The sequence below is a fragment of the Oncorhynchus nerka genome, linkage group LG13, assembly GCF_034236695.1.
Source record: "Oncorhynchus nerka isolate Pitt River linkage group LG13, Oner_Uvic_2.0, whole genome shotgun sequence".
NCBI classification, from domain to species: Eukaryota; Metazoa; Chordata; class Actinopteri; order Salmoniformes; family Salmonidae; genus Oncorhynchus; species Oncorhynchus nerka.
In genome coordinates, this window is record NC_088408.1 from 3576481 (window position 1) to 3596369 (window position 19889).

The following is a 19889-nucleotide window of genomic DNA, read 5'->3' on the forward strand; positions in this document are numbered from 1 at the left end:
ACCGTCCCCCGTCCCCCAAACACTCAGCTCGCCCCCGTCCCACCCAAACACTCAGCTCTCCCCCCGTCCCCCAAAACACTCAGTCGCCCCCGTCCCCCAAACACTCAGCTCGCCCCCATCCCCCCGTCCCACCCAAACACTCAGCTCGCCTTTTAGAGTCCCACCCAAACACTCAGCTCTCCCCCCGTCCCCCAAACACTCAGCTCGCCCCCCGTCCCCCAAACACTCAGCTCGCCCCCCCATCCCTGTCCCACCCAAACACTCAGCTCAGCCCCCCGTCCCCCATCCCCCAAACACTCAGCTCGCCCCATGTCCCCCGTCCCACCCAAACACTCAGCTCGTGTCCCCCCGTCCCCCAAACACTCAGCTCTCCCCCATCCCCCGTCCCACCCAAACACTCAGCTCGTCCCCCGTCCCCATCCCACCCAAACACTCATGGGGTTGTGTCCCCATCCCAGCCAAACACTCAGTTGTGTCTCCCCATCCCCCGTCCCACCCAAACACTCTGTACAGCACTTTGAGATATCAGCTGATGTTAAAGGGCTATATAAATACATTTGATTTGATTTGGTTGCTGTGCGCAGAGTGTACAGTCAGAATGGAGTCCCACCCAAACACTCAGCTTCGCCCCGTCCCCCATCCCCCAAACACTCAGCTCGTCCCTCATCCCCCCGTCCCCCAAACACTCAGCTCAGAATGGCCCCATCCCCCCATCCCCCGTCCCCCAAACACTCAGCAGTCCCCCATCCCACCCAAACACTCAGTTGTGTCCCCCATCCCACCCATCCCACCCAAACACTCAGTGTCGTCCCCCAAACACTCAGCTCGCCCCCGTCCCCCAAACACAGAATGGGGGCCCCCATCCCCCAAACACTCAGCTTGTGCTTTTGTCCCCATCCCCCAAACACTCAGCTGCCCCATCCCTGTCCCACCCAAACACTCAGCTCGCCCACCGTCCCCCAGTCGTCCCCCAAACACTCAGCTCGCCCCCGTCCCACCCAAACACTCAGCTCTCCCTGTCCCCCAATGGTCAAGTTGGTCCCCCAAACATATCGCCCCCAGTGGTCCCACCCAAACACTCAGCTCGCCGTCCCACCCAAACAGTCAGCTCTCCCCCCGTCCCCCAAACACTTCAGCTCGCCCCCTGTCCCCCAAACACTCAGTCGCCCCCATCCCCGTCCCACCCAAACACTCAGCTCTCCCCGTCCCCCAAACACTCAGCTCGCCCCCGTCCCCCAAACACTCAGCTCTCTCCAGTATCCCACCCAAACACTCAGCTCGCCCCCCGTCTTTGATGTCCCCACCCAAACACTCAGCTCAGTCCCCCCGTCCCCCATCCCACCCAAACACTCTCTCCTGTCCCCCATCCCCCATCCCACCCAAACACTCAGCTCGCCCCCTGTGTCCCCCAAACACTCAGCTTTCTCTCGTCTTTAGAGTCCCACCCAAACCTCAGAATGGGGTTCGCCCCCATCCCCCCATCCCCCGTCCCACCCAAACACTCAGCTTAGCCCCCCCGTCCCCCCGTCCCCCAAACACTCAGTGCCCCCGTCCCCCAAACACTCAGCTGTTCCATCCCACCCAAACACTCATTCGCCCCCATCCCACCCAAACACTCAGCTTTATGAACATCCCACCCAAACACTCAGCTCGCCCCATGTTCTGTCCCCCAAACACTCAGCTCGCCCCCGTCCCCTGTCCCACCCAAACACTCAGCTCTCCCCGTCCCCCAAACACTCAGCTGGCCCCCATCCCCCTGGGGTCCCACCCAAACACTCAGCTCGACCCCGTCCCCCCATCCCCCTCGTCCCACCCAAACACTCAGCTCGAATGGGGGTCCCCCAAACACTCAGCTCAGCCCCGTCCCCCACCCAAACACTCAGCTCGCCCCGTTTCAGCTACACCCCCGTCCCACCCAAACACTCAGCTCTCCCACCCAAACACTCAGCCCCCATCCTTTGTCCCACCCAAACACTCAGCTGATGTCCCCCAAAGGTTGTGTCCCATATAAACACTCATTTGATTCCCCCAAACACTCAGCTTGCCTGTGTCCCACCCAAACACTCAGCTGGCCCCCATCCCACCCAAACACTCAGCTCGCCCCCCGTCCCACCCAAACACTCAGCTCGCCCCCGTCCCACCCAAACACTCAGCTCTCCCCCGTCCCACCCAAACACTCAGCTCTCCCCCGTCCCACCCAAACACTCAGCTCGCCCCCGTCCCACCCAAACACTCAGCTCGCCCCCCCGTCCCACCCAAACACTCAGCTCGCCCCCCGTCCCCCAAACACTCAGCTCGCCCCATCCCCCGTCCCACCCAAACACTCAGCTCTTTTAGTGTGCCCCGTCCCCCATCCCAGAATCCGTCCCACCCAAACACTCACGTCCCCCAAACACTCAGCTCGCCCCCGTCCCCCGTCCCCCAAACACTCAGCTCGCCCCCCCCATCCCCGTCCCACCCAAACACTCAGCTCCCCCCGTCCCACCCAAACACTCAGCTCGCCCCAGTCGTCCCACCCAAACACTCAGCTCGTCCCCCCGTCCACCCAAACACTCAGCTCGCCCCCCGTCCCCCAAACACTCAGCTCCCCCAGAATGGGGTCCCCCATCCCCCGTCCCACCCAAACACTCAGCTCGCCCCCCGTCCCCCAAACACTCAGCTCGCCCCGTCCCCCGTCCCCCAAACACTCAGCTCGCCCCCATCCCCTTTAGAGTCCCACCCAAACACTCAGCTCGACCAGAATGGGGTCCCCCATCCCCCCGTCCCACCCAAACACTCAGCTCTCCCCCCGTCCCACCCAAACACTCAGCTCTCCCCGTCCCACCCAAACACTCAGCTCTCCCCGTCCCACCCAAACACTCAGCTCGCCCTTTCGTCCCACCCAAACACTCAGCTCTCCCCCCGTCCCACCCAAACACTCAGCTCTCCCCCGTCCCCCAAACACTCAGCTCGCCCCCCGTCCCCCAAACACTCAGCTCGCCCCCCCGTCCCACCCAAACACTCAGCTCGCCCCCCGTCCCACCCAAACACTCAGCTCCCCCATCCCACCCAAACACTCAGCTCGCCCCCATCCCCCGTCCCACCCAAACACTCAGCTCCCCCAGTCCCACCCAAACACTCAGCTCTCCCCCCATCCCACCCAAACACTCAGCTCGCCCCCATCCCCCAAACACTCAGCTCGCCCCCCATCCCCCAAACACTCAGCTCGCCCCCATCCCCCGTCCCACCCAAACACTCAGTTCGCCCCCGTCCCCCATCCCCCCGTCCCACCCAAACACTCAGCTCGCCCCCGTCCCCCAAAACACTCAGCTCGCCCCCGTCCCCGTCCCACCCAAACACTCAGCTCTTTCCCCCGTCCCCCCGTCCCCCAAACACTCAGCTGCCCCCGTCCCCCAAACACTCAGCTCGCCCCCATCCCACCCAAACACTCAGCTCGCCCCCATCCCACCCAAACACTCAGCTCGCCCCCCATCCCACCCAAACACTCAGCTCGCCCCCCATCCCCGTCCCACCCAAACACTCTGTACAGCACTTTGAGATATCAGCTGATGTTAAAGGGCTATATAAGTACATTTGATTTGATTTGGTTGCTGTGCGCAGAGTGTACAGTCAGAATGGAGTCCCACCCAAACACTCAGCTCGCCCCCGTCCCCCATCCCCCAAACACTCAGCTCATCCCTCATCCCCGTCCCCCAAACACTCAGCTCGCCCCCATCCCCCATCCCCCGTCCCCCAAACACTCAGCTTCCCCCGTCCCCCATCCCCCAAACACTCAGCTCGCCCCCCCCGTCCCCCATCCCCCAAACACTCAGCTCGCCCCCATCCCCCCATCCCCGTCCCCCAAACACTCAGCTCCCCCCGTCCCCCCATCCCAAAACACTCAGCTCGCCCTCCAAACACTCAGTCCCCCAAACACTCAGCTCGCCCCCATCCCCCCGTCCCCCCAAACACTCAGCTCGCCCCCGTCCCCCGTCCCCCAAACACTCAGCTCGCCCCCGTCCCCAGTCCCACCCAAACACTCAGCTCGCCCCGTCCCCAGTCCCCCAAACACTCAGCTCGCCCTCGTCCCCCGTCCCCCAAACACTCAGCTCGCCCCAGCTCTCCCCATCCCACCCAAACACTCAGCTCCCCCATCCCCAGTCCCACCCAAACACTCAGCTCGCCCCCGTCCCCCCACCCCGTCCCACCCAAACACTCAGCGCCCCCCGTCCCCCAAACACTCAGCTCCCCCCATCCCACCCAAACACTCAGCTCGCCCCCCGTCCCCCCCAAACACTCAGCTCTGCCCCCATCCCCACCCAAACACTCAGCTCGCCCCCCATCCCACCCAAACACTCAGCTCCCCCCGTCCCACCCAAACACTCAGCTCGCCCCCGTCCCACCCAAACACTCAGCTCGCCCCCCGTCCCACCCAAACACTCAGCTCGCCCCGTCCCACCCAAACACTCAGCCCCCCGTCCCACCCAAACACTCAGCTCGCCCCCCCGTCCCACCCAAACACTCAGCTCGCCCCCGTCCCACCCAAACACTCAGCTCGCCCCGTCCCACCCAAACACTCAGCTCGCCCCCGTCCCACCCAAACACTCAGCTCGCCCCCCAGTCCCACCCAAACACTCAGCTCTCCCCCCGTCCCACCCAAAACACTCAGCTCTCCCCCATCCCACCCAAAACACTCAGCTCTCCCCCCGTCCCACCCAAAACACCAGCTCGCCCCATCCCCCAAACACTCAGCTAGCCCCCGTCCCACCCAAAACACTCAGCTCGCCCCCATCCCACCCAAACACTCAGCTCGCCCCCCGTCCCACCCAAAACACTCAGCTCGCCCCCGTCCCAGCCAAACACTCAGCTCGCCCCCGTCCCAACCAAACACTCAGCTCGCCCCAGTCCCACCCAAACACTCAGCTCTCCCCATCCCCCGTCCCCCAAACACTCAGCTCGCCCCCATCCCCCGTCCCACCCAAACACTCAGCTCGCCCCCGTCCCCCCGTCCCCCAAACACTCAGCTCGCCCCCGTCCCCTGTCCCCCCCAAACACTCAGCTCGCCCCCCGTCCCCCCATCCCACCCAAACACTCAGCTCCCCATCATCCCCGTCCCACCCAAACACTCAGCTCGCCCCCCAGTCCCCCCCCCACCCCCCCCCACCCAAACACTCAGCTCGCTCCGTCCCCCAAACACTCAGCTCGCCCCCATCCCACCCAAACACTCAGCTCGCCCCCATCCCACCCAAACACTCAGCTCGCCCCCATCCCACCCAAACACTCAGCTCTCCCCCCATCCCACCCAAACACTCAGCTCGCCCCCCCGTCCCACCCAAACACTCAGCTCGCCCCCCGTCCCACCCAAACACTCAGCTCCCCCCGTCCCACCCAAACACTCAGCTCGCCCGTCCCACCCAAACACTCAGCTCGCCCCCGTCCCACCCAAACACTCAGCTCGCCCCCGTCCCACCCAAACACTCAGCTCGCCCAGTCCCACCCAAACACTCAGCTCGCCCCCCCGTCCCACCCAAACACTCAGCTCTCCCCCGTCCCACCCAAACACTCAGCTCGCCCCCGTCCCACCAAAACACTCAGCTCGCCCCCCAGTCCCACCCAAAACACTCAGCTCTCCCCATCCCACCCAAAACACTCAGCTCGCCCCCATCCCACCCAAACACTCAGCTCGCCCCCCGTCCCACCCAAAACACTCAGCTCGCCCCCATCCCACCCAAACACTCAGCTCGCCCCCGTCCCACCCAAAACACTCAGCTCGCCCCCGTCCCAACCAAACACTCAGCTCGCCCCCCGTCCCACCCAAACACTCAGCTCGCCCCCAGTCCCACCCAAACACTCAGCTCTCCCCCAGTCCCACCCAAACACTCAGCTCGCCCCCCATCCCACCCAAACACTCAGCTCGCCCCCGTCCCACCCAAACACTCAGCTCGCCCCCAGTCCCACCCAAACACTCAGCTCGCCCACGAGACAGAGACAGAGAGACAGAGATCACTACTCACCTCCGTGGGTTTATAGCAGTCCATTAAGGATTCCTGTTGAGAGAGAGAAGGACAAGACGTGTTTTATGTTCCTTATCAAGAAAGTTTATTAAACTAATTGAGTGACCAGAAATGTAGAACACTGTGATTCAAACGTCAATCATCTGTTTGCTCAAGGCACCAATAGGACAGTATTGGTGAGGACAGTATAAATGGAACTTTAAATACATTCAAACATTGAGCGTTTGAATCATTCTATCTAGGCCATATGTTCAGTAGCTCATACAGAAGGAGCTGTCGTATGTCCTATGCAGTATTATGAAGCATTATGCAGTTCCTATGCAGTAATGTGAAGCATTATGGGTACCTGTAGTTTGACGGCTCTCTCGTCTTCGCTGTTGACCTCCAACAGGTCATCGATGTCTATCTCCACCTCTGGCATCTCCTCTTCCTGTAAATAAACATCAAAAATCACCATCACCATAAATCATCATCACCATAAATCATCATCACCATCATCATCATCACCACCATCATCATCACCACCATCATCATCAAGCATCGTCATCATCATCATCATCATCACTATAAATCATCACCACCATCATCATCAAGCATCGTCATCATCATCATCATCATCATCATCACTATAAATCATCACCACCATCATCATCAATCATTGTCATCCTCACCATAAATCATCATCATCACTATAAATTATCACCACCATCATCATCATCATCATCATCATCACCATAAATCATCATCATCCCCATAAATCATCATCACCATCATCCCCATAAATCATCATCATCACTATCACCATAAATCATCATCATCATCATCATCACCATAAATCATCACCATCACCATAAATCATCATCACCATCATCCCCATAAATCACCATCATCACCATAAATCATCATCATCCCCATAAATCATCATCATCACCACCATAAATCATCATCATCCCCATAAATCATCATCATCACTATAAATCATCATCATCACCATAAATCATCATCATCATCATCATCATCATCACCATAACATCATCATCATCACCATAAATCATCATCATCACCATAAATCATCATCATCATCACCACCATAAATCATCATCATCATCACCACCATAAATCATCATCATCATCATCACCATAAATCATCATCATCACCACCATAAATCATCATCATCATCATCACCATAAATCATCATCATCATCATCACCACCATAAATCATCATCATCATCATCACCATAAATCATCATCATCATCACCATAAATCATCATCACCACCATAAATCATCATCATCACCATAAATCATCATCATCACCATAAATCATCATCATCACTATAAATCATCATCACCATAAATCATCATCATCACTATAAATCATCATCACCATAAATCATCATCATCACAATAAATCATCATCACCATAAATCATCATCATCACTATAAATCATCATCATCACCATAAATCATCATCATCACCATAAATCATCATCATCACTATAAATCATCATCACCATAAATCATCATCATCACCATAAATCATCATCACCATAAATCATCATCATCACCATAAATCATCATCATCACCATAAATCATCATCACCATAAATCATCATCATCACCATAAATCATCATCACCATAAATCATCATCATCATCATCACTATAAATCATCATCACCATAAATCATCATCATCACTATAAATCATCATCACCATAAATCATCATCATCACTATAAATCATCATCACCATAAATCATCATCATCACCATAAATCATCATCAATAAATCATCATCACCATAAATCATCATCATCACTATAAATCATCATCATCACCATAAATCATCATCATCACCATAAATCATCATCATCACTATAAATCATCATCACCATAAATCATCATCATCACCATAAATCATCATCACCATAAATCATCATCATCATCACCATAAATCATCATCATCATCACCATAAATCATCATCACCACCATAAATCATCATCATCACCATAAATCATCATCATCACCATAAATCATCATCATCATCATCACCATAAATCATCATCATCACTATAAATCATCATCACCATAAATCATCATCATCACTATAAATCATCATCACCATAAATCATCATCATCACCATAAATCATCATCATCACCATAAATCATCATCATCACTATAAATCATCATCACCATAAATCATCATCATCACAATAAATCATCATCACCATAAATCATCATCACCACCATAAATCATCATCATCACCATAAATCATCATCACCATAAATCATCATCATCACCATAAATCATCATCACCATAAATCATCATCACCATAAATCATCATCATCATCATCACCATAAATCATCATCATCACTATAAATCATCATCACCATAAATCATCATCATCACTATAAATCATCATCACCATAAATCATCATCATCACTATAAATCATCATCACCATAAATCATCATCATCACAATAAATCATCATCACCATAAATCATCATCATCACTATAAATCATCATCATCACCATAAATCATCATCATCACCATAAATCATCATCATCACCATAAATAAATCATAAATCATCACCATAAATCATCATCATCACTATAAATCATCATCACCATAAATCATCATCATCCATAAATCATCATCATCACCATAAATCATCATCATCACCATAAAATCATCATCATAAATCATCATCACCATAAATCATCATCATAAATCATCATCACCACCATAAATCATCATCATCATCACCATAAATCATCATCATCACTATAAATCATCATCACCATAAATCATCATCATCACATATAAATCATCATCACCATAAATCATCATCATCATCCATAAATCATCATCATCACCATAAATCATCATCACCATCACCATAAATCATCATCATCCATCACCACCATAAATCATCATCATCCATAAATCATCATCATCACCATCACTATAAATCATCATCACCATAAATCATCACCATCACCATAAATCATCATCATAAATCATCACCACCATAAATCATCATCATCACCATAAATCATCATCACCATAAATCAAATCACATCCCCATAAATCACCACCATAAATCATCATCATAAATCATCATCATCACTATAAATCATCATCATCACCATAAATCATCATCATCATCATCATCACCATAAACATCATCATCATCATCACCATAAATCATCATCATCACCATATCAATCATCATCATCATCACCATAAATCATCATCATCACCACCATAAATCATCATCATCATCACCATAAATCATCATCATCACCATAAATCATCATCATCATCACCATAAATCATCATCACCATAAATCATCATCATCATCATCACCATAAATCATCATCATCACTATAAATCATCATCACCATAAATCATCATCATCACTATAAATCATCATCACCATAAATCATCATCATCACCATAAATCATCATCATCATCATCACCATAAATCATCATCATCATCATCAGCACCATAAACATCATCAGCCCCATAAATCATCACCATCATAAATCATCATCATCATCATCAGCACCATAAATCATCATCACCATCATCCCCATAAATCATCATCATCATCATCATCATAAATCATCATCATCACCATAAATCATCATCATCATCAGCCCCATAAATCATCACCATCATCAGCACCATAAATCATCATCATCCCTATAAATAAATCATAAATCATCCCCATAAATCATCATCATCCCATAAATCATCATCATCATCCCTATAAATCATCATCATCATCATCATCCTATAAATCATCATCATCATCATCATCATCATCGTCCATATAAATCATCATCATCATCATCCTATAAATCATCATCATCATCACCATAAATCATCATCATCACCATAAATCAATCATCATCATCCACCATAAATCATCATCATCATATAAATCATCATCACCTATAAATATAAATCATCATCATCATCATCCCTATAAATCATCATCATCATCACTATAAATCATCATCATCATCATCCCTATAAATCATCATCATCATCATCCCTATAAATCATCATCATCACCATAAATCATCATCATCCCCATAAATCATCATCATCATCATCACCACCATAAATCATCATCATCACCATAAATCATCATCATCACTATAAATCATCATCATCACTATAAATCATCATCATCATCACTATAAATCATCATCATCATCACCATAAATCATCATCATCACCATAAATCATCATCATCATCATCACCATAAATCATCATCATCACCATAAATCATCATCATCACCATCACCATAAATCATCATCATCATCACCATAAATCATCATCATCACCATAAATCATCATCATCATCACCACCATAAATCATCATCATCACCATAAATCATCATCATCACCATAAATCATCATCATCATCACCATAAATCATCATCACCATAAATCATCATCACCATAAATCATCATCACCACCATCATCAACACCATAAATCATCATCACCATAAATCATCATCATCACTATAAATCATCATCCCCATAAATCATCATCACCATAAATCATCATCATCACCATAAATCATCATCCCCATAAATCATCATCACTATAAATCATCATCATCATCACTATAAATCATCATCCCCATAAATCATCATCACCATAAATCATCATCATCACTATAAATCATCATCCCCATAAATCATCATCACCATAAATCATCATCATCACCATAAATCATCATCCCCATAAATCATCATCATCATCATCCTTATAAATCATCATCACCATCATCCCCATAAATCATCATCCCCATAAATCATCATCACCATCATCCCCATAAATCATCATCATCACTATAAATCATCATCATCATCCCCATAAATCATCACCATCATCCCCATAAATCACCATCATCCCCATAAATCATCATCATCATCATCACCATCATCCCCATAAATCATCATCATCCCCATAAATCATCATCACCATCATCCCCATAAATCATCATCATCCCCATAAATCATCATCATCATCATCCCCATAAATCATCATCATCCCCATAAATCATCATCACCATAAATCATCATCCCCATAAATCATCATCACCATCATCACCATAAATCATCATCATCACCATAAATCATCATCACCATCACCATAAATCATCATCACCATCACCACCATAAATCATCATCATCATCACCATAAATCATCATCATCACTATAAATCATCATCACCATAAATCATCATCATCACCATCATCCCCATAAATCATCATCCCCATAAATCATCATCACCATCATCCCCATAAATAATCATCATCACTATAAATCATCATCATCATCCCCATAAATCATCACCATCATCCCCATAAATCATCATCATCATCATCATCATCACCATCATCCCCATAAATCATCATCATCCCCATAAATCATCATCACCATCATCCCCATAAATCATCATCATCCCCATAAATCATCATCATCATCATCCCCATAAATCATCATCATCCCCATAAATCATCATCATCCCCATAAATCATCATCACCATAAATCATCATCCCCATAAATCATCATCACCATCATCACCATAAATCATCATCATCACTATAAATCATCATCACCATAAATCATCATCATCACCATAAATCATCATCACCATCACCATAAATCATCATCACCATCACCACCATAAATCATCATCATCATCACCATAAATCATCATCATCACCATCACTATAAATCATCATCACCATAAATCATCATCATCACCATAAATCATCATCACCATCATCATATCACCATAAATCATCATCATCACCATAAATCATCATCATCATCATCACCATAAATCATCATCATCAAATCATCATCACCATAAATCATCATCATCTATAAATCCATCACCATAAATCATCATCATCACCATAAATCATCATAAATCATCATCATCACTATAAATCATCAACCATCATCATCATCACCATAAATCATCATCATCACCCATAAATCATCATCATCATCACCATAAATCATCATCATCACCACCATAAAAATCATCATCACCATAAATCATCATCATCACCATAAATCATCATCATCATCACCATAAATCATCATCATAAATCATCATCACCATAAATCATCATAAATCATCATCACCATAAATCAATCATCATCACCATAAAATCATCATCACCATAAATCATCATCATAAATCATCACTATAAATCATCATCATCACCATAAATCATCATCATCACCATAAAATCATCATCACCATAAATCATCATCATCATCATATAAATCATCATCATCATCATCACCATCATCATCATCACTATAAATCATCATCATCATCACCATAAATCATCATCATCATCACCATAAATCATCATCATCACCATAAATCATCATCATCACCATAAATCATCATCCCATAAATCATCATCCTATAATCATCATCACCATAAATCATCATCATCACCATAAATCATCATCATCATCCATAAATCAAATCATCACCATCATCATCACCATAAATCATCATCATCATCATCACCATATAAATCATCATCATCATCATCACCATAAATCATCATCATCATCCCATAAATCATCATCATCACCATAAATCATCATCATCATCATCCCTATAAATCATCATCATAAATCATCATCATCATAAATCATCATCATCACCATAAATCATCATCACCATAAATCATCATCATCATCACCATAAATCATCATCATCACCATAAATCATCATCATCATAACCATAAATCATCAATCATCTATAAATCATCATCATCATCCATAAATCATCATCATCACCATAAATCATCATCATCACCATAAATCATCATCATCATCACCATAAAATCATCATCACCATAAATCATCATCATCACCATAAAATCATCATCATCATCATCACCATAAATCATCATCATCATCATCCCATAAATCATCATCATCACCATAAATCATCATCATCACCTATAAATCATCATAAATCATCATCACCATAAATCATCATCATCACCATAAATCATCATCATCATCATCACCATATCATCATCATCATCCATAAATCATCATCATCATCACCATAAATCATCATCATCATCATCACCATAAATCATCATCATCACCATAAATCATCATCCCCATAAAATCATCACATCACCATAAATCATCATCATCACCATAAATCATCATCATCACCATAAATCATCATCATCACCATAAATCATAAATCATCATCATCACCATAAATCATCATCATCCCCATAAATCATCATCACCATAAATCATCATCATCACCATAAATCATCATCACCATAAATCATCATCATCATCATCCCATAAATCATCATCATCACCATAAATCATCATCACCATAAATCATCATCATCACCATAAATCATCATCCCCATAAAATCATCATCATCATCCATAAATCATCATCATCAATAAATCATCATCATCATAAATCAATCTATAAAATCATCATCACCATAAATCATCATCATCACCATAAATCATCATCACCATAAATCATCATCATCACCACCATAAATCATCATCATAAAAATCATCATCATCCCCATAAATCATCATCATCCCCATAAATCATCATCATCACTATAAATTATAAATCATCATCATCATAAATCATCATCACCATAAATCATCATCATCATCAACCATAAATCATCATCATCACCATAAATCATCATCATCACCATAAATCATCATCATCATCATCCCATAAATAAATCATCATCATCCTATAAATCATCATCATCACCATAAAATCATCATCACTATAAATCATCATCACCATAAATCATCATCATCATCATCATAATAAATCATCATCACCATAAATCATCATCATAAATCATCATCATCACCATATAATCATCATCATAATCACCATAAATCATCATCACCATAAATCATCATCATCACTATAAATCATCATCACCATAAATCATCATCATCAAATAAATCATCATCACCATAAATCATCATCATCACCATAAATCATCATCATCATCACCATAAATAAATCATCATCATCACCATAAAATCATCATCACCATCATCATCATCACATAAATCATCATCCACCATAAATAATCATCATCACCATAAATCATCATCATCACCATAAATCATCATCACCATAAATCATCATCATCACCATAAATCATCATCATCACTATAAATCATCATCATCACCATAAATCATCATCATCACCATAAAATCATCATCACCATAAATCATCACCATAAATCATCATCACCATAAATCATCATCATCATCATCATCACCATAAATCATCATCATCACCATAAATCATCATCATCATCCATAAATCATCATCACCATCACCATAAATCATCATCATCACCATAAATCATCATCATCACCATAAATCATCATCATCACCATAAATCATCATCATCACCATCATCACCATAAATCATCATCATCATCACCATAAATCATCATCACCTATAAATCATCATCACCATAAATCATCATCATCCATCATCATCCCCATAAATCATCATCATCATCATCATCATCCATAAATCATCATCATCACCATAAATCATCATCATCACCATAAATCATCATAAATCCATCACCATAAATCATCATCACCATAAATCATCATCACCATATCCCCATAAAATCATCATCATCATCACCATCATCATAAATCATCATCACCATAAAAATCATCATCATCACCATAAATCATCATCATCACCATAAATCATCATCATCACCATAAATCATCATCACCATCACCATAAATCATCATCACCATCACCACCATAAATCATCATCACCATAAATCATCATCATCACCATCACTATAAATCATCATCACCATAAATCATCACCATCACCATAAATCATCATCATCATCACCACCATAAATCATCATCATCACCATAAATCATCATCATCACCATAAATCATCATCATAAATCACCATCACCACCATAAATCATCATCATCACCATCACTATAAATCATCATCATCACCATAAATCATCATCATCATCACCACCATAAACCATCATCATCATCACCATAAATCATCATCATCATCACCATAAATCATCATCATCATCACCATAAATCATCATCACCACCATAAATCATCATCATCATCACCATAAATCATCATCATCACCATAAATCATCATCATCATCACCATAAATCATCATCACCATAAATCATCATCATCATCATCACCATAAATCATCATCATCACTATAAATCATCATCACCATAAATCATCATCATCACTATAAATCATCATCACCATAAATCATCATCATCACCATAAATCATCATCACCATCATCCCCATAAATCATCATCATCATCATCATAAATCATCATCATCATCAGCACCATAAACATCATCAGCCCCATAAATCATCACCATCATCATCATAAATCATCATCATCATCAGCACCATAAATCATCATCACCATCATCCCCATAAATCATCATCATCATCATCATCATAAATCATCATCATCACCATAAATCATCATCATCATCAGCCCCATAAATCATCACCATCATCAGCACCATAAATCATCATCATCCCTATAAATCATCATCATCCCCATAAATCATCATCATCCCCATAAATCATCATCCCTATAAATCATCATCATCATCATCCCTATAAATCATCATCATCATCATCATCATCATCATCATCATCATCCCTATAAATCATCATCATCATCATCCCTATAAATCATCATCATCATCATCCCTATAAATCATCATCATCACCATAAATCATCATCATCCCCATAAATCATCATCATCATCCCTATAAATCATCATCATCATCATCCCTATAAATCATCATCATCATCACTATAAATCATCATCATCATCATCCCTATAAATCATCATCATCATCATCCCTATAAATCATCATCATCACCATAAATCATCATCACCATATCATCATCATCATCATCACCACCATAAATCATCATCATCACCATAAATCATCATCATCACTATAAATCATCATCATCACTATAAATCATCATCATCATCACTATAAATCATCATCATCATCACCATAAATCATCATCATCACCATAAATCATCATCATCACCATAAATCATCATCATCATCATCACCATAAATCATCATCATCACCATAAATCATCATCATCACCATCACCATAAATCATCATCATCATCACCATAAATCATCATCATCACCATAAATCATCATCATCATCACCACCATAAATCATCATCATCACCATAAATCATCATCATCACCATAAATCATCATCACCACCATAAATCATCATCATCACCATAAATCATCATCATCATCACCATAAATCATCATCACCATAAATCATCATCACCACCATCATCAACACCATAAATCATCATCACCATAAATCATCATCATCACTATAAATCATCATCCCCATAAATCATCATCACCATAAATCATCATCATCACCATAAATCATCATCCCCATAAATCATCATCACTATAAATCATCATCATCATCACTATAAATCATCATCCCCATAAATCATCATCACCATAAATCATCATCATCACTATAAATCATCATCCCCATAAATCATCATCACCATAAATCATCATCATCACCATAAATCATCATCCCCATAAATCATCATCATCATCATCCTTATAAATCATCATCACCATCATCCCCATAAATCATCATCCCCATAAATCATCATCACCATCATCCCCATAAATCATCATCATCACTATAAATCATCATCATCATCCCCATAAATCATCACCATCATCCCCATAAATCACCATCATCCCCATAAATCATCATCATCATCACCATCATCCCATATAAATCATCATCATCATCACCATAAATCATCATCACCATAAATCATCATCACCATAAATCATCATCCCCATAAATCATCATCATCATCCCCATAAATCATCATCATCCCCATAAATCATCATCACCATAAATCATCATCCCATAAATCATCATCACCATCATCACCATAAATCATCATCATCACCATAAATCATCATCATCACCATAAATCATCATCACCATCACCATAAATCATCATCACCATCACCACCATAAATCATCATCATCACCATAAATCATCATCATCACCATCACTATAAATCATCATCACCATAAATCATCATCATCACCATCATCCCCATAAATCATCATCCCCATAAATCATCATCACCATCATCCCCATAAATAATCATCATCATCATCATCATCATCCCCATAAATCATCACCATCATCCCCATAAATCATCAATCATCATCCCCATAAATCATCATCCCCATAAATCATCATCATCCCCATAAATCATCATCATAAATCATCATCCCCATAAATCATCATCATCCCCATAAATCATCATCATCACCATAAATCATCCCCATAAATCATCATCATCATCATCCATAAATCATCATAAATCATCATCCCATAAATCATCATCATCATCATCATCACCATAAAAATCATCTATAAATCATCATCACCATAAATCATCATCATCACCATAAATCATCATCACCATCACCATAAATCATCATCATCACCACCATAAAATCATCATCATCACCATAAATCATCATCATCACCATCACATATAAAATCATCATCACCATAAATCATCATCATCACCATAAATCATCATCATCATCACCATAAAAATCATCATCATCACCATAAAAATCATAAATCATCATCATCACCATAAAAATCATCATCATCACCATAAATCATCATCACCACCATAAATCATCATCATCACCATCATCACCATAAATCATCATCATCACCATAAATCATCATCATCATCATCACCATAAATCATCATCATCACCACCATAAATCATCATCATCATCACCATAAATCATCATCATCATCCCATAAAATCATCATCATCATCATAAATCATCATCATCACCATAAAATCATCATCATCATCACCATAAATCATCATCATCACTATAAATCATCATCACCATAAATCATCATCATAAATCATCATCCCATAAAATCATCATCATCACCATAAATCATCATCATCACCATCATCATCATCATCATCATCATCATCACTATAAATCATCATCATCATCCATAAATCATCATCATCATCACCACCATAAATCATCATCATCACCATAAATCATCATCATCATCATCACCATAAATCATCATCATCACTATAAATCATCATCACCATAAATCATCATCATCACTATAAATCATCATCACCATAAATCATCATCATCACAATAAATCATCATCACCATAAATCATCATCATCACTATAAATCATCATCATCACCATAAATCATCATCATCACCATAAATCATCATCATCACTATAAATCATCATCACCATAAATCATCATCATCACCATAAATCATCATCATCACCATAAATCATCATCATCATCATCATCACCATAAAATCATCATCATCACCATAAATCATCATCATCACCATCATCACCATAAATCATCATCATCACCATAAATCATCATCATCACCATAAAATCATCATCATCACCATAAATCATCATCATAAATCATCTCATAAATCATCATCACCATAAATCATCATCATCATCATCTATAAATCATCATCACCATAAATCATCATCATCACCATAAATCATCATCATAATAAATCATCACCATCATCATCATCACTATAAATCATCATCATAAATCATCATCATAAATCATCATCATCACCATAAATCATCATCACCATAAATCATCATCATCACCATAAAATCATCATCACCATAAATCATCATCACCATAAATCATCATCATCACCATAAATCATCATCCCCATAAATCATCATCATCATAAATCATCATCATCACCATAAATCATCATCACTATAAATCATCACCATAAATCATCATCATCACTATAAATCATCATCACCATAAATCATCATCATCACTATAAATCATCATCACCATAAATCATCATCATCACAATAAATCATCATCACCATAAATCATCATCATCACCATAAATCATCATCATCACCATATAAATCATCATCACCATAAATCATCATCATCACCATAAATCATCATCATCACTATAAATCATCATCACCATAAATCATCATCATCACTATAAATCATCATCACCATAAATCATCATCATCACCATAAATCATCATCACCATCACCATAAATCATCATCACCATCACCATAAATCATCATCATCATCACCATAAATCATCATCATCACCATAAATCATCATCACCATAAATCATCATCATCACTATAAATCATCATCACCATAAATCATCATCATCACCATAAATCATCATCATCACCATAAATCATCATCACCATCACCATAAATCATCATCATCACCATATCATCATCATCACCATAAATCATCATCATCACCACCATAAATCATCATCACCATCATCACCATCACTATAAAATCATCATCATCATCACCATAAAATCATCATCACCATAAATCATCATCACCATAAATCATCATCATCACCATAAAATCATCACCATAAATCATCATCATCATCCATCACTATAAATCATCATCATCACCATAAATCATCATCATCATCACCACCATAAAATCATCATCATCACCATAAAATCATCATCATCACCATAAAAATCATCATCACCATAAATCATCATCACCATAAATCATCAATCATCACCATAAATCATCATCATCACCATAAAATCATCATCATAAATCATCA

At 41.9% G+C, this 19889-nt stretch overlaps 1 protein-coding gene across 1 annotated transcript in view; it reads right to left on the bottom strand.

The window, feature by feature from the left end:
- Window positions 1–19889, bottom strand: part of LOC135574578 (protein phosphatase 1 regulatory subunit 14C-like) — a 79004-nt gene that overhangs the window by 25578 nt on the left and 33537 nt on the right. The window contains exons 2-3 of the mRNA XM_065026032.1: window positions 6340–6423; window positions 5994–6026 (exon numbers count right to left, since the gene is read on the bottom strand). Coding sequence (XP_064882104.1) covers window positions 5994–6026; window positions 6340–6423 — 117 coding nt within the window. The remainder of the gene's footprint in view (window positions 1–5993; window positions 6027–6339; window positions 6424–19889) is intronic.